The sequence below is a fragment of the Mangifera indica genome, chromosome 8 (assembly GCF_011075055.1).
Source record: "Mangifera indica cultivar Alphonso chromosome 8, CATAS_Mindica_2.1, whole genome shotgun sequence".
NCBI lineage: Eukaryota > Viridiplantae > Streptophyta > Magnoliopsida > Sapindales > Anacardiaceae > Mangifera > Mangifera indica.
Window position 1 is genome coordinate 2,913,459 of NC_058144.1, and position 21,729 is coordinate 2,935,187.

The 21,729-nt window shown below is 35.7% G+C and overlaps 5 protein-coding genes across 13 annotated transcripts; 3 read left to right on the forward strand and 2 right to left on the reverse strand.

Annotated features, from left to right (window-relative positions):
- Nucleotides 1–126: 126 nt before the first annotated feature.
- LOC123223374 (nodal modulator 1-like) lies at nucleotides 127–4,013 on the reverse strand. 4 transcript variants are annotated; one of them, XM_044646534.1, is made up of 12 exons: nucleotides 3,783–4,013; nucleotides 3,526–3,591; nucleotides 3,313–3,399; nucleotides 2,497–2,553; nucleotides 2,315–2,379; nucleotides 2,028–2,193; nucleotides 1,889–1,950; nucleotides 1,654–1,737; nucleotides 1,101–1,318; nucleotides 881–954; nucleotides 636–762; nucleotides 127–322 (listed from the first exon to the last, which is right to left on the reverse strand). In XM_044646534.1, exons 1-7 carry the CDS (start codon nucleotides 3,879–3,881, stop codon nucleotides 1,915–1,917), a joined length of 576 nt encoding a protein of 191 aa, XP_044502469.1. In that variant the 5' UTR covers nucleotides 3,882–4,013; the 3' UTR covers nucleotides 127–322; nucleotides 636–762; nucleotides 881–954; nucleotides 1,101–1,318; nucleotides 1,654–1,737; nucleotides 1,889–1,914. The 4 variants fall into 4 exon arrangements, with proteins under 4 accessions (XP_044502469.1, XP_044502467.1, XP_044502468.1 ...); XM_044646532.1 differs by having other exon boundaries at nucleotides 1,101–1,737; XM_044646533.1 differs by having other exon boundaries at nucleotides 1,101–1,737; nucleotides 1,848–1,950.
- Nucleotides 4,014–5,200: 1,187 nt separating this feature from the next.
- On the forward strand, nucleotides 5,201–9,544 carry LOC123222654. Its single transcript, XM_044645534.1, has 8 exons — nucleotides 5,201–5,582; nucleotides 5,736–5,803; nucleotides 6,319–6,385; nucleotides 6,489–6,643; nucleotides 6,741–6,811; nucleotides 8,294–8,362; nucleotides 8,570–8,670; nucleotides 9,137–9,544. The coding sequence occupies exons 1-8, from the start codon at nucleotides 5,325–5,327 to the stop codon at nucleotides 9,428–9,430; spliced, it is 1,083 nt and encodes a 360-aa protein (XP_044501469.1). The 5' UTR covers nucleotides 5,201–5,324; the 3' UTR covers nucleotides 9,431–9,544.
- An 812-nt stretch (nucleotides 9,545–10,356) lies between these two features.
- Nucleotides 10,357–12,941, forward strand: LOC123222770 (peptidyl-prolyl cis-trans isomerase CYP21-4-like). 3 transcript variants are annotated; one of them, XM_044645721.1, is made up of 8 exons: nucleotides 10,357–10,493; nucleotides 10,777–10,938; nucleotides 11,022–11,061; nucleotides 11,285–11,335; nucleotides 11,731–11,816; nucleotides 11,996–12,133; nucleotides 12,218–12,368; nucleotides 12,525–12,941. In XM_044645721.1, exons 2-8 carry the CDS (start codon nucleotides 10,787–10,789, stop codon nucleotides 12,546–12,548), a joined length of 642 nt encoding a protein of 213 aa, XP_044501656.1. In that variant the 5' UTR covers nucleotides 10,357–10,493; nucleotides 10,777–10,786; the 3' UTR covers nucleotides 12,549–12,941. The 3 variants fall into 3 exon arrangements, with proteins under 3 accessions (XP_044501656.1, XP_044501654.1, XP_044501655.1); XM_044645719.1 differs by having other exon boundaries at nucleotides 12,595–12,941; XM_044645720.1 differs by lacking the exon at nucleotides 10,357–10,493 and adding an exon at nucleotides 10,510–10,602 and having other exon boundaries at nucleotides 12,595–12,941.
- A 74-nt stretch (nucleotides 12,942–13,015) lies between these two features.
- LOC123222769 (beta-carotene isomerase D27, chloroplastic) lies at nucleotides 13,016–15,521 on the forward strand. 4 transcript variants are annotated; one of them, XM_044645717.1, is made up of 9 exons: nucleotides 13,016–13,147; nucleotides 13,413–14,115; nucleotides 14,187–14,279; nucleotides 14,376–14,480; nucleotides 14,551–14,650; nucleotides 14,731–14,822; nucleotides 14,905–14,985; nucleotides 15,071–15,139; nucleotides 15,232–15,521. In XM_044645717.1, exons 2-9 carry the CDS (start codon nucleotides 13,987–13,989, stop codon nucleotides 15,367–15,369), a joined length of 807 nt encoding a protein of 268 aa, XP_044501652.1. In that variant the 5' UTR covers nucleotides 13,016–13,147; nucleotides 13,413–13,986; the 3' UTR covers nucleotides 15,370–15,521. The 4 variants fall into 4 exon arrangements, with proteins under 4 accessions (XP_044501652.1, XP_044501649.1, XP_044501650.1 ...); XM_044645714.1 differs by having other exon boundaries at nucleotides 13,052–13,147; nucleotides 13,960–14,115; XM_044645715.1 differs by having other exon boundaries at nucleotides 13,052–13,147; nucleotides 13,960–14,115; nucleotides 14,193–14,279.
- Nucleotides 15,522–16,847: 1,326 nt separating this feature from the next.
- On the reverse strand, nucleotides 16,848–21,022 carry LOC123222768 (DEAD-box ATP-dependent RNA helicase 24-like). The gene is made up of 5 exons (XM_044645713.1): nucleotides 20,272–21,022; nucleotides 18,445–19,673; nucleotides 17,814–17,853; nucleotides 17,158–17,554; nucleotides 16,848–17,050 (listed from the first exon to the last, which is right to left on the reverse strand). Exons 1-5 carry the CDS (start codon nucleotides 20,864–20,866, stop codon nucleotides 16,999–17,001), a joined length of 2,313 nt encoding a protein of 770 aa, XP_044501648.1. The 5' UTR covers nucleotides 20,867–21,022; the 3' UTR covers nucleotides 16,848–16,998.
- Between the last annotated feature and the right edge of the window lie 707 nt (nucleotides 21,023–21,729).

Consider the following 21,729-nt stretch of genomic DNA (forward strand, 5'->3'; position numbering starts at 1 on the left):
ATTGCATAACCACTGAATTGTTGTCACCAAGGGGTGAGCATATGAATCGTGTTGTTTCCATTGGGAGTCCATACGTCACAAAGACATAAAGAGAAAAAGTCTATTGGTAAACTATTTACTACCAACTGCAGCATTGAAAATTAATATTACAATAATAATTTATATTTTACATTAAAGCGATCATTAATTCAGTCCCGCAAGACTAAAAATTATATTGCTACCTTTGTGTGGCCGTTGGGCCGTTCCCAAGAGAGAGAAAATTGTGAGTTCCGTTGCTCGTTTAGGAATCTTGGGGGCCAAGTTTCTCGGTACTTCGAATTCACTGTAGATTGTATAAATTATAAATGGGGTGAGACAAGGATTAGGCATAAGTGAGCTGTCTCTGTAAGGTAAAATCTGAAAAAAAAAAAAAAAATTTAAATAATAAACGAGGAGTTAAAAACACCATAATCACTAAAATAATCCTAGAAAAGGTTAAATAGGATTTACAAAGCTTGTTATGTCTACTGACATTACGAATACTTTGAAATTCTAAACGGAAAGAACCCAGTTCCTAAATGAAGATGCTAATGCTTTCATGTTAGCTTGTGATTCCCCAATACTTTCAAAAACTGAATGGAGAAAACAGTTAAAACCTTTGGTGCTTTACGATGTCTTCAGTATGTCTTCTTTCTCATAACTGGCCTTCATGCTTCCTTTTTAGTAGTCACTGTAAATCTTGGTGTTGGTATTCCCATTGTGGATTGATATAGACCCTTCAACCTTCAAATGAGGGATACAATAAAATGACAATGTAATATCAATTCGAGTCCATCATTCTCTAAGACCGATGTCACAAAGCAAGCCAAAAAGATTATTGAGTAGAATGTATTCAACTTACTTAGGGATAGTGATAAAAAGTGCAATCACTGAAAATCCAACAATGACTGGGAACACTGGTGCAGGAGTTAATTCCTATAGGCATGGCAAAGGAAGAGAAAGGTTAGGAAGGGGGCAATTAATCTACTCCAGCTAGATTGGTTCCTGGATTTTATATATTATGTTCAAAACAAAAAAGATTCCACGAGCCAATGGACATGAATCAACAACAGATTTAATACCGCTCAGAGCAAAACAATCTCCAGCCCATGACTTTTCCATCAGACGCAAGATTTTGTTCACAAGGTATTGATTTAAAGGTGTACTTTCCATCAACATCAGTAATGGCATGACAGACAGCTTTTCTTTGTCCCAAGGCATTCCCAGAACCTAAGGGGCTGTCTACCTCAACGACATCATCTGAATATAAATATATGTGAACTCCTAGGATTGGATCTCCCTGTCAGGACAGTAAAAGTGGCATCCAGCTATCAATAAGAGAAAAACACAGTGCAACACATTTTTAGATAATCATTGGTCTATAACCTAACATAACTCTTCCGAAATTTGAATAAATAAAACTTACTGTGGAGGTAAAAGAATCAATGATAGATTTTTATCTTCTTAAATCATTCACCAAAAGATGGCCTATCTCATAAGTGAATTAACATAATTAGTGGAAAGGAGAAAGGTGTTCAAATATAAGAATTCATTAAAAACAAACAAAAAAATACTAACAAAACTTATAAATACAGATAATGTTTCATTTTTCATGCAACTGTTGCCTCCGAATACCTGAGCAACGAGAGACCCTTGAATGTCATACCCAGGGACAAAGAAAATATCAGCAACTATACCATTTTCAAACCTCAGTTGCAGCTGCAAGAACATTTTCATGTGATTCAATTTCAAATTTCTGTATATTTACCAGCAAAAATTGACATGTAAATTTATGATTATCAAGGGAAAAAAAGAAGAAGTGGTTTAACTGGCCAAAAGGATGAAATAAAACAATAACATAGCATCCAACCTCCCTGGAACCTCTAACTTCAACTCTCAAATCAGGATGTGATACATGTAGTTTGTATTTTCCTGCACCGAATAAGCCATGTTGTTAGAATACATGTACAGCCGTGTATGCAAAAGAAAACGATACAGGCCCTTTATACCAGGAATAATATTTTTGAACAACTGCCTTCAGATGATGTTACAAATGATGATATGAGATCACCATCACGAGAGAGAAGTTCAATATTCACATTAGAAGGACCACCGTCTTTCACCAAACAGCTCTCTCCACCAATAGCTCCCACAACCCTACCAGAGATGCTAAACCTACAATGCATAAACATGTGAACAGTAAATTGTGATTATATTTGGCATGAGCATGAGCACATAACTCCAGTTACACATAAAATGGAACTGAGATCAAACTATGAAATAATGCTTAACAAACCCTGTGAATAAAAAATTAATGTCTTCGATACCATTGCAACCATTGTCATCAAGAGTAACTGGTACCTACAAATTAATTTTCTGTTGGGTTAAAATCAAGCAAATTAAATAATATAAAAGATGTATCAGAAGGGGAAAAAAGTGCATAACAAGTGTGCTTAAATATCAATGACATTTACAAACCTTATCAGGGTCCCATGACCATCCATCTGGTCCATTGACTTTAACTACAAATGAACCCTGTACACAGAAATTGAAGTGATCAAGTGAACTCAGAGATGTATGCAGAAACTTGATGTGTCACACAGACATAGAGCATGATATGCCTGGTGAAGTTTAAAAAAGAAATTTCAATAAATCAAGAGCAAAATTTACAAGCTGTAAGCCAGAGCATAGTAAATGTAAAGAGTGCATATAAAATGCACAAAATAAGCTTGCGGGCTCAAGTGTATTGCCTTCACAAAATATCATTTCACATAAAATACCTACACAATACACAAATCTTGTTGCCATGGCATAGCAAGAGAGTAGGATGCAACCATTTGTGTTAAGTCAGACTCCAATAATTACAAAATAGATACTCAAAGAATATACACAATCAAAGATAACTCAAGTAAAAAACTTATGGAAAACTTCACACAAAACAGCAAGCGATATTAATCAGTATCTTCCAGTAAGTATCATCCCAAGCTATGATCTCCTGAATCAATAATTTTAGAAAAATATGCACCGTCACCATCCAGAAACAAGTGGTATTTTCCATGGTCAAACCACGTGAATGGTCCATTGACTTTATTACAAAAGACTATGACAATCTGAGTAACTGCATCCCACAGATGATCAATAAGTTAAATGCAAACTATCTATAATTCCCTCCTGATTCAAATGCCCAAACCCAAACCAACCAATTAGGATGAGTGGAAAATCTTATAGTAAGCCTGATTACGTCCAAAACCTTATTTATTCATTTATGCAAAAGCAAACAAGGTTGAAAAATACCTTATCATACACTGGAATGAAGTAATAGCCATTGGGAGCACACCGCGTACTGTCCTTTACCAACGCATCAACAGTGCGTAGTTCAACCTAAGATTGAAAAGAGAGAATATCATATCCTAACAATGAATTTCAAAATTCAAGTTGTCAACTTTACAGATTCGTGTAGTATCAGATATTCAATTTTAGCAGTAATAAACAGTACTAATACTTAACTGTGACATTAGAATAATCCAACCTCGCATCAGTTGCCTTCCTCGACTTTATTAGAGATGAACTCGCCTATAAAACAGTAATTCATGATTAGAAGAGTAAACATAACTGCAATCTTTTGTGCGGTTTAAGTGGCTTCAGTAAACCAGAAAAATACAAATTAACATTTTCTACTCCAAGAATCATGGTTGAACATACTTGACAAATCTTAATAGCGTTTCTTGCGTTTTCTTAAAAACCATATTAGGGCAAGGATTCACCTTGACGAAGCCACCACAACCGTGAATCGAATGAGCAGAGACAGCTGAGATTAAGTGAATGACGATCAGGAAAAATATTATAGCACCCCTGATCTTCATTTCTTAAATTTTCTTGGTGAAGTGATGTTCAATTGCCTGAAAAGAGTGCAATGCATGGAAAGAAAGGATCCAGTGCATTACGTAAGATTTTATAAATGAATCACTAGGCAAAGGACCTAACTGGTCCAGTCTTGGCTCTGTTTGGTTCAATGAAAGGGTTTATGGGTTTCGGACGAGCTTGCACCCGACTCTGGGCAATAATGAGACGGGCTGGTGTATTTCGGGTCGGGTCAACAGAGTCGGGTAGAACGGCACAGGCGAATTGGGCTAATCCTGACCAATTTATTTATTTATTTTTAAAGTTAATTAGTTATTATCCTTTACATTTATTGTGCCCTCTAAGATTTTGATTATTTGGTGAATTAAACATCTGACTTCCTTGACAAAAAGATTGAGCGAAAAAACCCTAAAATGGAAAATACGATGAATTTATAAACCAATACAATGAAAAATTTCAAAAAATAAATTGATAAGTAAATTGATTTGGACTCAACACAGGGAAAAGAAGACGAAGACAAAGAGCAATTCCAATAAAATAAATTCAAATGTGTTACTTTGATTGAATCTAAGTACAACAGTTTAAATGTGTTATCAGATAATATTTAATTATATAATAACACATATAAATATATACCTAAAATAGATATACATAATATTATTTTAATTTTATTTGTGATAATAGTTCAATATTTATGTTAAAAATAGGTTAAAGTTCTCTGTTAAGAATCAAACTATCTTTTAAATTTAATAAAATTCTCTATTAAATTTCATTCGAGATTTCTATGAAAATTTTAGATAAGCAAATTGTAAATATTTAAATTTCAATATTATTTTTAAAAGTTTAGTATATTTCAATTTCATCTTTTAATATGCATTGATTGCATGAACCATAGAGGAGGCAGTGACTTACGTAAGCGGTGAGTGATATTATCAGCCTCCTGAGCTTAGGTAACAGAAGTGCAAAAAGTTCATAAAACATCTCTTGAAAAGGCAATTTAGACTGGTCAAATAAAGACAGCAATATGAATTCAAAGTTCAGCAGGCTGCTCATTCGATTGGATTCATCTCCGCCGCCTACAGACATATTTAGTAAATCTGGTAATAAAAAAAATCACAAGGCTGAAAATTTAATATATAATAATAAATTAATCATAATTTTGTATATAAATAATAATATATTATTTTAAAATTAAAAATAAAATTATATATATAATTTTATTAACTATTGGAAAAATAGATCTAATTTCAAACTGAACACTGCTACATTCAGTTGGCACATTATTAATTTTTTAAAAAATATTTATACCACCAGGAGCACTCGTACTACATAAATAATTAAAGTTAAGCGCGAATTTATTCTGAGTCGGCTAAGAAATGCAGACTGTATAACAGGACGAACAGAACAACTGAAGAAAAACGAGCTTGGAAATTTCGTGCTTTATTATGCTTCGAGCCTCGCTGGTGCTTTTAGTACTAGGCTCCATTTTCATCGGATGGGTTAACTCGCACGAAGAATCTGGTGAGTGGAGTTGCGATTCTAAATCAGAGATCCGAGTCCAGGCCGAGTTTAAGCTAGGACTTATCACGCTCGATGGTCACGCCGATGATTGGGAAGGCATTGGTGGCTCCGAGTTCTCTCTTCTACCGGCTCTTGACCCTGACGATGACCGCGAGTACAAAGGAGGAAAAATGACCGTTAAGGTATAATTTTTATTTTATTCACAAATCATTTAATATTCATGAGGTAGAAGTGTTTGTTTATTGCTTCCCTTTCATAGTTTCGCGATATGCTAAAACATGTTCAATCAATTGGGAAGAAATTTAACCATTTAATTTCGATGGGCTTTATTGCAGGCTTTGCATGACGGTCACGATGTCTTATTTTTGTTGCAAGTTGATGGGGAGTATGTCTATTCTAAAGGGTAAGTGTTCAATTTGAAAAGGAAAGCAAAACTACTGGATTATATTATATTCAAGAATGAACCATATTATTTTATACTTTTACTGTTAGAATCATTTGACCTGTCCCAATTCATTGTTTTTCGCTGGCACTTGTTGATTCTCTAATTGAATATCACCTGAAATCTTCTAATTTTGCTATTAGTTAGATCTACTCCCCTCATCGATAATATTGACAAATCTGATTTTGTATATGTATCCATGTTTTGTCTTTGAATGGCTACTTTTTATGACATCATACTGCACATAGATTGGTTGGAAGGAGATCAACTTAATGTCTGCTATCTTCATATTCATATGATTGCCATAATTGCATTGAATCCTTGTCCTTTTCTTTGTTGGGTCTTTGAATAGAGTTGTCAGTACATGCTTTTGTAGATGTTCTACAGATTGGGTTTAGTTTGTTAACAATTCAACAAAGCTTTTCTTCTCATTATATAAGGCCTATATTGAATTCAGCTTGTTTTCTGCAATGCAGAGAAAACAAAAAATGCCCTTCCGTTGCTCTCATGTTTCAAGTAGGTGAAGATGCTACTTATCATAATGTAAGTTATCATTTTGCTTATTTTGTTACAGTGTCTTCTTCCATTACAATTTATTTTGCACTTTATTAACTTACAACTATTTTAAAACTTTGTGTTTTCTTAGATGGGTGGGTGTAAAGAGAATGCTGACACTTGCACCGGCAAGACTTGCAAAGGACATGAAGTTGACATTATGCACTTCTCAATTGGAAACGCTATACCTGGACGACTTTATGGTGGCAATCCGATAGATAACAGAGATGGAAATGGAAATGACAGGTGAAGAACTACAACCCAATGATTTTGATCTTCATGACAATTAAATATTTGTGGTTGTTTATAATCTACTCATCTATGATCCTTGTTTTGTGAACAGGTTTGGTCATTTGGTTGATGTTTATGCTTGGAACCCACACTGTAGATATCTTGATGGAATTGGCCCATCAGGTACTTTTAGGATTAAATAATTATAGAATTCTGTTGATAGCAAATCATATGTGCTACATAATAAAAAGAGGATAGGATTATCTAAAGAAAGGAAGCAAAGTGGCATAAAGCACTAAAGAAAGTGATTGTGATTATCAGAGACATTAAGGTGGGGCTGATTCCTCCATAGTCAAATCCTAGATTTTGTAAGATGGTCCGTTTTCTTTTTCTTTTCTTTCTTTCTTGGATGAGATGGTGCAAGTCCTGTTCCACAAACATTGGCATCATCAACTTTAAGAACTTTTAGAAAATTGAAATGTGAATCACTTGTTTGATGGTGTAGAAACTATCCAATACAACAGCATTTATTTAAAGTTTATTTCACAATGTTCAACTATTATTTGATGCAATTCCTGATACATGTATTTACTGTACCTGCATCACATGAATAGTTCACAGTTCTGCTCAGTTGTCTTCTTTTAACTTTTTGGCAGTTACCTTGTGCCATTGCCTCAACTCCTTTCCTTTTGGCCGAGCTCTTTTTTTTTTTTTTTAACTGCCTTCAATTATATTGAACCCCTAATACTGTCATTTGTGTCATCTGTTACACCTCACAGACTCTTATTTATAAGTTTTTAATTAATTTCATGCTTGTTGTTGACACTAGCTCTTATTGTCTTATTTTAAACCTTTACTGAAATCGATTGAGTGTCTCCTTCACCCTCATACTCCAAACTGCCAAATCTCTCACTCACTTAAGAGATTAGAACAACTTGATTGAAGATAGAAGACTGTACATTTTTTTAATCCTTGCTTTAGTTTACCTTCGGCCTTTTGTGTACATATAAAATCTATCTTATCCATCTGAATAATATTAATCCATAAGCATTGTTGGACTCTTTTTTAAGCTTTGAGTAATGGTTGAGGCTATGCACTGTAGTTGGATTTAACAGTGGCTGTGGTTACATAGACATTGCAACTTGAATGACATTTAGAGTCAGACAAAAAGTGGGGAAAGAGGAGAATAGTTATGAATTACAATTGGATGTAATATTTTAGGTTTTCTTCTTTGTTGGAGCAAGGGAAAGTAGCAATTTTAGGATTTTCATTTTTTCAAATTATATGGGGTTCATTGGATTTTGTATAAATGGAGTAAATTATATTATTCAACTCCGGTATGAATTCAAATTGGCATAAACTTATTTCATTTTCTATGGGTTGGGGGAAATTATTTTTCTTAATGATGACTTCTTGGTAAACTTTGTACATGGGGCTAGTCGTCTAAATGCAGTGTGGTATGGAAATATGAGCTTATGTTAGTTGAGTAGAAGTAATCACTGCTACTTCTTTGCTGCTTCACTTCAACAACAAGGCCCCCTTACATGAACATTGTTGTATGAAGTCTGACATAGTTTTGTTCTTTAAAAGCTTTTTTAAATGGTTACGGAGTTTAAATGTTTTATATAATTGATTTATTAAGGATTTTTTTTTCTCCATTTTCAGGAAATGATTCTAGTGCTCAGAATGATTGGAAGGGAGCATGGTGGCACAGTAGCTTCAATATTCACTCAGGTGGTTAACTACCTTTAGTTTTAGGGTTTGGCATTTAAGTTTTCCTTTCCGTATATATTGATGCCAACCATGGGTTGTCTAAGCCAATCATTTGTTTGCAAACAATTAAATTATGACACTTGTTTTGTCATTTTCTTTTTGTAACTTTGTTTTATATATCTTTTCATCTTCTCTTCAACTTTAATGGTTGAAATTTCTCTCTCACAGGTTTCGTGGATGGAGACAGTCCATATGCATCAGGCGGTCAAAAGGGCACATATTATTTTGAATTTTCTAGGCCTTTGAGAACCATGGATCGTCTACAACAGGTTAGATACTCATCTGTTTCCTTCAGATTCTGCATAAGATTAAATGAAAAGAACTTTAACCCTAACTTGTGTAGTCACTGAATTTTTTAAAACTATAGGTATAGAGTTTGGGTAGAATCTATTGCCTCCCTGTTAAAAGGGAGGTCTTGGGCTTAAACTATAACTAGCAACACTACAAGCATATTTTTATTGTTCACAAGCTATAGTTTTTGCCTCTTACCTTTTTACCAATCATGTGATTGAAAACTGTGTGCAACTTGAATATAAACCTTTTGCTGGCTGTAAGGGCTTTATAGCTCAATTGTAGTGAGTCTTATCCTGAGAGTGAAACAGTGTTTACAGTGGCAGACAAGTAAGTCACAAAGTTACATTATATGATATTGCTATTGTATTATTTTAGTTTCAAATTAAGAAATTACCTTCCAATGGTTGGCTGTAAAATAGTAGTTTCTTTACTTTTCGGCAGGATGCTCAGCTTACAATTGGTGGGTCCAGCAAGATGTCTGTTGCATTCTGGTATCCAGCTGATGGGAACCCATGGCATGGATCTGGACACTACTCAATTAATTGTGATTGGGTACCCTTGGATATTTCTTCAGGCAGTTCTTTGCTAAGTAAGTCTGGCACAGGCAGTTCATGGGATACTGCCAGTGTCTTTGCTCTTCTACTCTCAGTTGTCGGATTATGTGTTTCTGTTTTTGTGGGGTATCGGGTGTTGAGACCCAAGAGTGTCCCTTTTACACCCATGGAAAACCTTTAAAACAGTGGTATAGGTGAAGAATTGTACTATTACTTGGATCTGTACTTCACAGGATTGTACTTCGATTACTTCCACTTGGTTCCATTTTTTAATAAAAATTCATTTGTCACTTTATTATCACCTCTTCAGTGGGTTCTTTCACTAGATTAAAGTTGGTGCAATCTGAAATAAGGATGAGTTTCACCAGCAGTGACCGGCCCTGCTCCTTCACTGCTGGTAAAATGCTTCATCTAAGGAAGACTCTGTATTGTCTGAAATTCTGACTTGAATCGGATTTAATAGAAATTAACCCAGAGCATGGAATAGAGGAAAAGAGGCATCAAGTAATTCGCAGAAATTTTACAGTTTTTCATATGCTAAACAGCGCAAGGAGGTTCAATAATATGAAACCCGAAAAAATAGATCCCTCCGGTGGACATCAAGGTTTATACCCTGCTAGTACAGAATCACATCAGTGCCCAATTGATTTTGTAACAACTGGATTTTTTTGGAGGAACGTTAGTGTAAATCACTTTTACCTGTAATCAAAGCCATGTTTTTCTTCAACCCAATACAGTAATTTCTTTGTCCATAAAATTATCAAATAAGGATTTAACTAGGGATTTAAAATATATGCGGCAAGAAACCTGTGGCAGGGGCTTTCACATGAACTGCTGCCCACTTTCCTATTTGGATAGAATTAAGTTTTCTGATTTACTTGTTCCATTGTTTAAGGGAGTAGTTTTATGAGCAATTCTACATATATATGTACACTTTTATTACATAAAATAAATAATATATCATGATAAGATTAAATTTTCTTTTATCTTTAATTTAAAATTATTATATACTAATTTTGTATACTTAAAATACTTACAGATAGTTTTATGCCTCCCATTTCAAATGCAGGTGTGGAGAGAGAGCTTTTAATCATCTTATTGAAGGCCCATTGGGCTCGATCTAGCCCATACTACTAAAAATATTTGTAAAGCGTTTTTCCGTTATGTACCTTTTTAACTAAACGAAAACAGAAGTCGAATCCAAGGAATCAAGGATCTGTGGACTGTGGACGACGAAAGCACAGGTACAATACAATATCACATTTTTAAATTCTTTAATTTCTCCTCATTTTTCTTTCCAGCATTTTCCTTCTATCTGCTTTAAGGAGCATTAATTTTTTTTTTTTAATTCAGGTATTCATTACCGTTGACACCTTACTTGTTTGAATACCTGAATTGTAATTCAAAATTTTTTAGAATCATTATTTTTTTTAATTTTGAATTCACAGTCACAAATCCAAATTTCATGCATAATAAAGGTATGATTTGTGGTTTTTTATACTAATATTTATGGCGCTGTTGTTGAAGCTTGCACTTGATGGCTAGGATTAAACCTCAAGCTCTGCTATTACAAAGTAAAAAGAAGAAGGGACCAAATCGAATAAGTTTTACTACTATTATTGCGATCGGTTCGATTCTTGTCTTGGCTTTATTCTTCCTATTTTCTACATACAGACACTGGTCTCAAAGGTTTGTGTATAACTGAGGGTTTTCTTTTAATGAAAATTTAGAGTTTATTATGTAAAAGAATAATGTTTCTGAACTATTTTTAGGCCAACCTTTCAAACAGAAGTTCACAAATCAGTTGTTGAGGTACACTCTCACTGGCAATTTTGTTTATATTTCCGTTTTTGACTTTTATGGTTATTATGTAATTTTATATGTATTATCATTCAGGACATTTTAGAGCTATTCTTTTTATTGATAATGCTTGATATGTCTTGTTTTTTTCTTTGTGTATGTGTATTACAAGTAACAATCCTTGTGTGTGTGTATGTATGTTTAATGCCTTTCACTTTTTCTGTGTTTTTTTTAGGATAACAATTCTTTCATGGATTCGAAAAAGTCTGATCTCCCTGGATATGCGGTATATTTCCCATTGATGCCAACCTGCAGTATCTTAGTTTTGCTCCTTTTCTTTCAAAACTTCTTTCTGGGTAAACACCGATTATGTTTACAGTTGTTTGCTAAGAAACCAGAGCATATTAGAATTATTTTCTCATGCTTGTCCGTCTATTGGATTATGAACCGTGAGTAACTTTCTTTGTCTTTCTTGTATTTGTTATATATTTTTTCCTGCAAGTAATAGCTGTTAGGGAATTGATTCTTTGGAATCCACTGTATGTATTACTCTATTGGGTGGTTGGATTTATCTAGTCCTGTGGAGGCGTGCATGTTGCTCTGCACAAATGTTGTTTTGCTACTTATGCTTTTATATTGAGATTTCATATATGAAATTTTTTTTCCTGTTCTTATAAGTAGATAATAAGTACCTCAAAAGGCTCTATAACAGTGGATCTTTTCAAGGATAGCTCACCTGAAGTTGTCGATGAATTCATTGACTTATGGTGAGTATTGAAACATTTACTTTAGCCTGTAGTTCAGAGTTCATGTTTAAGGTAAATCTGGTGTTTCATAGTTTTGATTTGCGAATAGCCTTTTTGGTTTGATCAATATTATAAAGTTGTGTTAGGCATAACATATTCCCTCCAAAATTATATGTAATAGAACTATGAACTGATTGCAGTGAAAAAGGGCATTTTAATGGTATGCTCTTTCGACATATAATAAAGCACTATGTGATTCAAGCGGGGAACATAGATAAGATGGGGAGTATTGAAGATTGGACAGTAAAAGGAAAACACTACAGTCAGCTTGATACAAGGTTGCAATTTGAATTTATTTCTAGGTGTACATATTGTTTACTTACCATGATCTGTAATTTGTGACTTTTTTCATGTTCAATCAGTTTGAAGCATGATGCATTCATGTTGGGAACTTCCAAGATTAAGCATGACAACCAAGGATTTGAACTTTTCATTACAACCACACCGATGCCAGATTTGAATGAAAAGCTTATTGTTTTTGGGCGGGTTATCAAGGGAGAGGAAGTTGTTCAGGTGAAAAAGAACTTTGGTTTATTCATTTTCGTTGATTTTTGTCATTAAACAGAGTACTAAAGTGAGTAACAGGATTGTTGTTGTCTATCTCCCTTGGTATGAGTTCATTTCAAGTTTATAACTCGTAATTCATGATTTTCATAATGTTTTTTTCAGTGGGATGATCAACTCAGAAGTTGAACTTATGGTTGATATTGATAATGTTACCTGAAACTGTGTTAACCAGGAACTTGAAGAGGTGGATACAGATGAACACTATCAACCTAAATCTGGCATAGGGATCAACAGTGTGATTCTGAAACAGAAAGTCTAGAGGTCATCCAAATGAATACAGGCTTTTCTTCGTTCCTGATTCTTTCATTTTACATGTCTCTTCCTGTACCATCAGTTGATCTTGTGACAGGGACCACAATTTCTTACTTGTCTTCTGGGCATCTTGGAGCTGCAATTTACTGAGTAATTCAAATTAATATGAATCAACCTTATACCACTTTGATTATAGTTGTACTTAACGGCATTGAAACAGCTTATAAGTTCAACATTTAAGAAAAATTCAAATTTTAACCTGCTTCATTGGCTTGATTATACACTGATTGCATGTATCACTGACTGTATGTAATTCTCATGTGGGCTGATAAGGCCAGAGAAGAAATTTATTTTTTTTTTCCGAAAATTCCGCAGGTAATGATGTATTTTGTTTGTTTTCTTTGAGACCTCTGTTTATGCTTCAAGTGAGCACATATAGAAAATTTCTCCCACCAGAGAAGGCGCCTTCTCAGGTTAGCCCTCTTTCTTATACATGCACATGAGATTCTTAAAAAGTTAAAAAAAAATTGGAGGTGAATTTCAATTCGCTTGTCTTCTCTAATAGAGCTAAGGCTTTTTCGGTCATACTTGAGTCCCTTACAATAACAGTTCAAAAGAGCTCCGTAAGTTAATTGGTTTGCAGATGGTGAGAGTCCACTGAATCAATTCACACCTGCAGGAATCCTTTTTTTTTTTTTTAATTTTTTGCAATCAGATCTAAACATAATGCATTGTCAGGGTAGGAGAAGTTCCTTTTCCGCTTCTCCATCCACTCCATCACCTGACTCATTGTTACCAAAGCTTTGCTTTCAATCAATAGAAGAGAGACAAAAGTTATGTTATGGCATCTAGAGGGAAGGGGAGAGTGAGACCTCAAGTGCATGATCGAAGCGACGATCTAAGCGAAGCTCCCTGATGCAGCGACCGAGTAGATCTTCTCTGATAATTTTTCCTCCAAAATGTATTGATTTAATGTCTTTTTGACGTTCCCTCCAGTCGCTCCCAAAGCCGACAGCCTCTTTTATATAGGAGGGCCACTCTCACTGACGTCCGGTTTTGGTGCCACGATATTCACGCCATCGATTGTCGTGGTGGACATTCTTCTCAAGGAACACGATGCCGACACTATCAGACAGCTTTCATTGTCCTTGATCTTCTTCCTTCCGCTCCCTGAATCAAAAGTTTGGGGGGTTTTGTCAGGATTAAAGTCAAAAGTTATATTTAAACCTTAAATAAAACGCACCGTTTAACATTGTTATTTTACTGCTATTTTGTTGCAAGGCAGCAAAATCCTTTTCACTTGGAAGCAGAAATGAAGCCTCTGGCCCTTCTTCGTCCTCTAACAATCTCGTCATCTCCTTCACACTTTCCCTCCGTACCGAAACCTCAACTCCACAACCATAGACTTCGCATCTCATGCGCCTCTATTCCACCAGAAACGGTGCGATTATTTATCTATAAATTCCTTTATTTTATTATTAGATTTTTTGTAGATTGAAAGTAATTTTTCAGTTAAAGAAGGAAAGTGAAATTTCAAGAACCGAATACAAAGCTGGAGTGCTGGATGACTTTTTGCTCAACTCGTTTCGTAACAAATTGGTGCAGGTGAGTTTAATGATACTTTAGAGAAGGATTAATTGGTTGCGGTTATTGTTATGTTTTGTGATGAATGTCGCAAAATTCTTCAAGGGAATATAACAGGAAGTTGGATGGGATTCAGAGAAGCCTGGATACGATGGATTGATTGAATTAGTTAATGGCCTCATGAACAAAGGCAAAACAAATTCTGAGACTAGCGATGCCGCGGTATATGTATTGGGTTACTCCTTATCTTTGGCATTCAATAAAATTACATTATTGACACTGACACTGGCAGGTTCGGATTTTAGCGTCATTGTTTCCTCCGCTTGTGTTAAAGCTTTATAAAATTCTTATATCGCCTATAGCAGGAGGGAAAATAGCTGCCATGATGGTTGGTGAGTTATTTGTTTAACAAAATTATGAATGGAAACTTTAAATGTAGATTCGTTTCTAATATTATTGTTTGATCTTGTAGCGAGGGTAACCGCCCTCACTTGTCAGTGGCTCATGGGTTCATGCGAGGTGAATTCTGTGGATCTTCCTGATGGAACCACATGCCAAAGTGGGGTAATCATCTGAGCCTTTTATATATTTGATATATTCTCTGGTGAGTAATCAAATGATGATCTTTTATGTTTGTTCTTGGTAGGTTTTTGTTGAAAGATGCAAGTATTTAGAGGAAAGTAAATGTGTAGGAATCTGTATTAATACCTGTAAACTTCCCACACAGGTTTGGTGATCCTCGGCTATATTATATATTAGAATTTACATTATTTCTTTCTCGTCCATCTAAAACAAACTTGTGGTTTTTCTAGACCTTCTTCAAGGAGTATATGGGAGTTCCCTTATTGATGGAGCCAAACTTCAATGACTATAGCTGCCAGGTATTTATACAGTAACAATTTGTGATTATTAATGTCAAAGACCTAAACACTGGAAATTATCCATCAAGTCTACCTTGATTCTATCATGTCAGTTTAAATTTGGGGTACTTCCTCCACTGCCGGAACATGATACTGCCCTCCGGGAGCCTTGCTTGGAAATATGCCCAACTTCGAGCCGATGCAAGGAAGCAACCCAGAACCTTAATGTCCAGCAATGTCCAAAGGCATAAAAATCTCTAGAGGGTTTGTAGTCAGATAAATAACTGTAGTAGTCTGGATATATGTTACACAAATCGCTGCTTAACAAAGGAAACTTGAGCTGCGGTTTTTCTCTTTGCATTCTGCATTTCCAGAATCCAGAAGGGTTGCCAAGTTCTAGTCACATCTATATTTATAACCAGTATTACATCCTGAAACAAATGATACATCATAGCTACAAAGAAAAATCGGAATGTTTTCTAGTCTCGATTCCACAAACATCAGAACTTTGATTTGAATTATCCTCACATGAATAAACCTCTGTCGAAAATTATCAAAAAGGATTTAAAAAAAGAACACTCATTTCCAGCCAGCCGCCCAGATGTACCTCAGGCTAGGTCCCAAAAACAACCCACACGCCATGTTCTAAATTGTCTAACTAGTGTAAAGAAATAAAAGATTGATTTTCCGCTAAATAGTCTATCCCAATGTGACGGAAGGCAATTTCATACCGGTCTTTGGAACACTCAGAAGGTCCATATATTATTTAGCCAGAGACAAGGATAATTGAAAGATTGCTGCTGGGCATTCTTGCTCTGACCAGATTCACTGCAGCACTTTTGCAGGGTGACTTAAGACAATCATGTTTCACAATGTTGCATGTCAATATAATAATAGAGTAATGTTATGTACACACACTCAAAACCCAATCACACTATGCTATATCATCTATATAACCAATCAACAACACTTTGTATACAAACAATGATATATTATCATGCGATTGAACATTGTTTTATTTTTAATTTTTAATAGTTTAATCAAATAATAATACGTTGTTTGTATATAAAGTTATGCATATAACATTACTCGTCCAATTATGTGTTCAAAGTTCTGTACTCATATTATTGTAACATTAAATATAGATGGCCTCCCAGACCAGCTGATGAAAGGAAAGCACCAAATCAGGAGAAGGCATGATAAAGAGTGCAAAAGACCTATTTGCCAACCATGTGATCTAAAGGAAAAGGTTGAAAAGAAGTAAGGTCATATCCAGCACCTTCACATGGAATCCTGTAAGGGTCAAAACGTTTCACTTTTCTAGATCCTTGCAGTCAAATTAAACGAGGGAAGCAAGTAACCTGAACTTTATGAAATGAAATTGATTCATTCAACAAATGAAATTGTGTCAAAGGCATCTATTGACAAATGCACCTGTCTTATCAATAAAATTCAGTAAATATGTAATTAAAGACTAATAACATCAGTGAATCTATCACACCAAAACTGGAATCCCTCAATGGTTAAATAACATCAGTGAATCTATCACATCAAAAACTGGCACCTAGAAAGTGATAATCCCTCAATAGTTAAACAAATTCTTTCCCACAGACTATCTATACAGTTGTTCATCCCCAGAATCATTCTACAATCTACAGATTCAATTACCCTGGCCTGGGACCAAACATGGACAAAATAGCAACAAAAAGGAAAAAAACATCATACTATGTGCAACAAGAGTAACTTCTACTAGCTGATTTGATAAACATTAGAATTAGCCAAAAAACAAAATATAAATTTACAGAGCATGAAAATTATACAGACAAGATCATTTCAAGATATTAGTTCTTATCCAACAGTTTTTGCGGTTGCAGTACACATTAACGGTCCCAACCGGAGGGCCTCCGCCTTTCTCTAGGTCTATCTCTGGAACTGCAATAACAAATCAACAAGTTAGCCTCATTAGCATCAAAGAGCTAATTTTAACACAAATCGGGCACCTCATACTCAATAACAAAAAGTTCAGACAGAAAGATAACCTCTCTGAGTTCTGATTGCCATTTTCTCTACAGTTCTGACCAGATGTATTTACTCCTGACACGGGAGTGGAACTAAATGAGCTGGTCATCTGAGCTCTATTAATATCTCCACCAATTGAACCACCAGAGACAAATCCAGCTAATGCTGGTCTTTTGTTGGTATATGCACTAGAACTGTTATTCACACCCTGGCTTTGTGGGTTTGATGATGCAGCAACAAAGCTACTCTTGAATTGTGCCATAATTCCTGTCCTCAGGGAATTAACGGCAGCAGATCGATTTGGAACATTATGAGATGAAGTATTAGTGGATTCAGGACTATATCCTATACCCAGACCAAAATCAACTCCACGCACACCTCGACCTGCACCACCCTTCCCCTTACCCTTTTTCCCACCTGCATAAGAGATTACCCATCATGTAAATATTTAGAAACACCTTTTCTCCTCTAGCCAGAAGACTTAAGGTATTGGCAATTTGACTGATTTTGTCATATGCTTTACATCATTATTCATGACAAGCTTAATGGAAATTTTTGGTGTTGACTTTTTTTTGGTAAATATCTCTGTCAAGAAGAATTTTGAGCTTGGAATTGGAAGTTTTGCCAAATCTCAAGTACACAAAGAGTCTAACTGAATAAGCACTTTTAACCATACCTCCTTTTCTTGCATCTCGCTTGGACCTGAACCTTCCATCCTAACAATTTTAAGAGCGAGATATCAAAAAGAAAGGCAACACAAGAAGAGCAAAGTTTCAAGCATCACATGGTGCTACCAAAATAATTAATTCTGATTAGAACTATATATCATCTGACATGGAAACCACATCAAGAAATTTCTACCAAAATAATTAATTCTGATTAGAACTATATATCATCTGACATGGAAACCACATCAAGAAACAAAATTTCAGAAAGCTACATAAGAGAGCACAAAACTCTTAGAAATGTGCCTTTCATATGCATGTCCAAGCAAAAGGGGCACTAGAAAGCAGAATTTCGGTCTCTCATTTCCAAGAGATGTGGAAAGATACAAAATTAAAAATGCAGATATATGCTTAATATGTATTTTTTCCCACCTCTGTGCAAACAACATCGCATCAGCTTTGTTAAACCTAATGTGCACTCAATTTGAAACTTAATTCATCGAAGTTACTTTAACATCATTCTGTCACCACTATATATTTACCAAGGCAAGCAGAGGATTGGATAGGAAAAAAATTATCACCAGTATAAATATCATTAAGAAGAGTTGCATTCACAAAACAGCTTCTATCAAGAAAAATTACCTTCATAGCAAGATCCATCAGTTCCACTGAAACATTCTGTCCTGCAGCAATCAAGCTATTAACCAATTCACCAGCAAAACGTGCCTCTTTCTGAGTTATAAGGGTGTAAGCAGTACCATCTTTGTCACCAGCACGACCGGTTCTACCAATACGATGAACATGCATGTCCATGTCCTTCGCAATATCAAAGTTCACCACTGACTTAATTGATTTAATATCAAGACCACGAGCAGCAACATCAGTTGCAATAAGAACATGGTAGATCCCAGATTTGAATTTTTGCAAGACTTCCATCCTTGATGCCTGGTCTTTATCACCATGAAGAGCTGCAACTTTAAATCCTGTGTGAGCCAACTGAGTTTCAATCTCATCCACGGTTGCCTTCTTAGAAGCAAAAACTAAAACATCACCATCATCAATCATTCCAGGTAGCCTCTCAAGAAGCCAAGGCAACTTCTCAGCATCAGAAGGAATTACATGCACAACCTGAGTGATATCCTCATTTGCAGCTCCCACCTCCCCAACAGTAACTCTTACAGGATCTGTGAGAATTTCCCGAGCTAACTTTTCAACTTTGCGAGGCATTGTAGCTGAGAAAAGTAGTGTCTGGCGGTCTGGCCTGATCTGACCAACAATGGACCTTATTTGTGGCTCAAATCCAAGGTCAAACATCCGATCAGCCTCATCAAGTACCAGGTAAGTTGTTCTCAACATCGTAAGTGCCTTCAACTTTAGCATATCTATCAGTCTCCCAGGAGTAGCAATGACAATCTCACATCCTGCCTTCAGTTCTTTGAACTGATCATGTTTAGACATTCCACCGTAGACTGCAGAGAGACGAATCCCATGTGATTTTGCAAATTTTTTAGTCTCGAGGTAAATTTGATGTGCTAATTCCCTGGTAGGAGCACATATCACCCCAATCGGACCCTCCTCCTTCTGAAGTTCAGGCTGATCCATAATATGGACAATCATGGGAAGCACAAATGAAGCAGTTTTACCAGAACCAGTTTTTGCTATGCCAATGATATCTCTCCCAGACAGGATGATTGGTAAAGCTTGGCACTGTATTGGTGTGGGCTTTTCAAACCCTTGCTTTGATATAGCATGCATTATTTGTGTTGAAAAACCAAAGTCATTAAATGTCTTAATAGGCCTTGGAACATCAAAACCAGAAACACGAATAGCTAGACTGTTTCTGTACTCTGCAACATCCTGTTCAGTCATCCCTAGAGAGAAAGTTAATGAAAATTAAACACAGAATGAACTCCCAAACGAATATTTTACAAAAAAATGAAAATGAGAAATGCTACAACTGCAACATGCTGCAGAAGACAAATGCCCAAATATTACATTAAAAATTCCATAATTATAGAGGACATCACTTCAATAAGCTTACAATTATATAGATTCATAATTGTGATAAGCTAACCTCTGTCACAAGAGTTCCAACTCATGAATTCACTATATATATATGTATGTATGCATGTATGTATGTGTATAAATATGCCCTAAACAAATTATATTTTAAATGTCAAAAAATTTGTACCCTAAGTTTGGTTATGTTTAGTAAATGAAAATCAGATATGTTTTAAAGGGGTAAAAGGAAAATGATGCCGGCACTTTCAACTACACTCAGTTCCAAATCTGAATCTTAAGCCTGAAAACGCAGTCACAGCCATTCAGCCTCAAATAAACAGAACAGAAAAAATGTAAATCACCAAAGTAAAGGGAAAATAAGCACTGCAGTATGATGTGAAATATAACCCAGGCTTATGGAGTGGCAGAGCATTAAACCCAGGTGCTGACGATAAATCCAAAATTTACCTGAAATAGACGCATTTTCCTCATAAAAATCCTTACAAAACGGCTCATAATCAATGGAACTATGATCCAGCGCCGGAATCGGCTCGATTCTCTTCTTCTCAACCACAACAGGGTTATCATCTGAATCGTACTCCAACATACCAGCATCAACAGCTTTGGCTGCGGCGTAAACCTCCTCATCTGAATCGTACCCCGCATGCAACGCATCGGCAGCTAATGTGAGCCCCACGTCCTTCTTCGCCCTCAAAAAACTCTCGATCGGGTCATCCTCATCCTCCTCATCTTTATATCTCTCTAATTTCTCCTTCGCCTTTGGCGGTGGCGCGGCTTTCATCTCCTCGTGTATACCCTCCATGAAGGCATCCAGAGGGTCAATTTCGTCATTTCCAACACCGTTACCGCTGTAGTTGGTGTCCTTGGCAGTATCATTGTCGTCGTAATCGATATTGTCAAGGTCCGTGTCTTCATAATTATCGTGGCTGTGGCGAGATGAAGGCGGAACGTAGAGACGTTGCGGAGCTTGAGACTGCTCGAAGCTATAAGTTGTTTGGCGGTTAAAATTGAATCCTTCGAATCCGAACTTTCTCTTCGACATGTTCAGTATTTTTAAAATTAAGAACAGAAACCTAAATTAATTGCTGTAAACCCTAGTTGCCCCTTAAGAAACTGGTTTTGGTAATTGTAGGGTTTATATTAATCTTTTGCCATGCGGTTCAAATATCAGAAAGTGTTGCGCGCTGAATATTAGCTCAGCTGCAGCTTGCAGGAGATGCGTTAAACTTTGCTCGCCAACCAGCTAGGACCGGTATCGGGCGGGTCAGTCAGATCTTACCCGAAAGCCCAATATTGTAAAACTCATCAAAGGCTGACCCAACATAGATCCGAAGTTCATTTGTGATACATATTTGGGTTGGGTTGGGCTGGGCTGGGCTCCTTCAGAAATTAATTTTGCTGTCTTTCACGTGCAAGTTTTAAGAATATTTCTAATATTTTTGGCCAAAGCACTGTATTCCATTTAAAGTTCTACTTTTTAATTTTAAAAATCTTATTTACTAACCAATGAGTAGTTAAAATTAATAGAATCCTAATCCATTAAAATTTTATTTCTTTTTTTTCTCTAAACCCTAAAAACTAACTATTTCCCCCTTTAGGTTTAGTTTTCAAACTTCGATATTATTGCCTACAGCCTCTTTCTCTCTCGAAGTTTTCTCTTCCTCTGGTAATCTCTCTCATCTCAGGTGGTCACCCGATCATTATCGAATGAAGCCGAGGAGACGATTCGTCTTGAGAAGATGATTGTTTTTCCAGATAAGATATTATTGATTAGTATTCTAGAAAAGAGGAGAGAGATCGTTAGAGCATAGTGATATGTCGGAGAATCTTTGTCTTCAATGATGATGCTAAATTTGACATCGATGATTCAAAACTAAACTCTAAAGAAAAAATGTTATTTTTTAA

What these genes read in the sequence shown, in the direction of transcription:
- LOC123222654 (XM_044645534.1), top strand. Translation starts at nt 5,325, where the DNA reads ATGCTTCGAGCCTCGCTGGTGCTTTTAGTACTAGGCTCCATTTTCATC. An exon ending in GAGGAAAAATGACCGTTAAG is followed by an intron (nt 5,583 to 5,735) that starts GTATAATTTTTA and finishes GCTTTATTGCAG; the next exon opens with GCTTTGCATGACGGTCACGA. An exon ending in CCATGGATCGTCTACAACAG is followed by an intron (nt 8,671 to 9,136) that starts GTTAGATACTCA and finishes ACTTTTCGGCAG; the next exon opens with GATGCTCAGCTTACAATTGG.
- LOC123222769 (XM_044645714.1), top strand. Translation starts at nt 13,091, where the DNA reads ATGCTTCAAGTGAGCACATATAGAAAATTTCTCCCACCAGAGAAGGCG. An exon ending in CAGAGAAGGCGCCTTCTCAG is followed by an intron (nt 13,148 to 13,959) that starts GTTAGCCCTCTT and finishes GTTGCAAGGCAG; the next exon opens with CAAAATCCTTTTCACTTGGA. An exon ending in CCTGTAAACTTCCCACACAG is followed by an intron (nt 14,986 to 15,070) that starts GTTTGGTGATCC and finishes TGGTTTTTCTAG; the next exon opens with ACCTTCTTCAAGGAGTATAT.
- LOC123223374 (XM_044646534.1), bottom strand. Translation starts at nt 3,881, where the DNA reads ATGAAGATCAGGGGTGCTATAATATTTTTCCTGATCGTCATTCACTTA. An exon ending in GGTCATGGGACCCTGATAAG is followed by an intron (nt 2,380 to 2,496) that starts GTTTGTAAATGT and finishes ATTAATTTGTAG; the next exon opens with GTACCAGTTACTCTTGATGA. An exon ending in GTTCAAAAATATTATTCCTG is followed by an intron (nt 1,951 to 2,027) that starts GTATAAAGGGCC and finishes TATTCGGTGCAG; the next exon opens with GAAAATACAAACTACATGTA.
- LOC123222770 (XM_044645719.1), top strand. Translation starts at nt 10,787, where the DNA reads ATGGCTAGGATTAAACCTCAAGCTCTGCTATTACAAAGTAAAAAGAAG. An exon ending in GATGAATTCATTGACTTATG is followed by an intron (nt 11,817 to 11,995) that starts GTGAGTATTGAA and finishes AACTGATTGCAG; the next exon opens with TGAAAAAGGGCATTTTAATG. An exon ending in AGGGAGAGGAAGTTGTTCAG is followed by an intron (nt 12,369 to 12,594) that starts GTGAAAAAGAAC and finishes TGTGTTAACCAG; the next exon opens with GAACTTGAAGAGGTGGATAC.
- LOC123222768 (XM_044645713.1), bottom strand. Translation starts at nt 20,866, where the DNA reads ATGTCGAAGAGAAAGTTCGGATTCGAAGGATTCAATTTTAACCGCCAA. An exon ending in GGAAAATGCGTCTATTTCAG is followed by an intron (nt 19,674 to 20,271) that starts GTAAATTTTGGA and finishes CTTTCTCTCTAG; the next exon opens with GGATGACTGAACAGGATGTT. An exon ending in GGCAATCAGAACTCAGAGAG is followed by an intron (nt 17,051 to 17,157) that starts GTTATCTTTCTG and finishes TTGTTATTGCAG; the next exon opens with TTCCAGAGATAGACCTAGAG.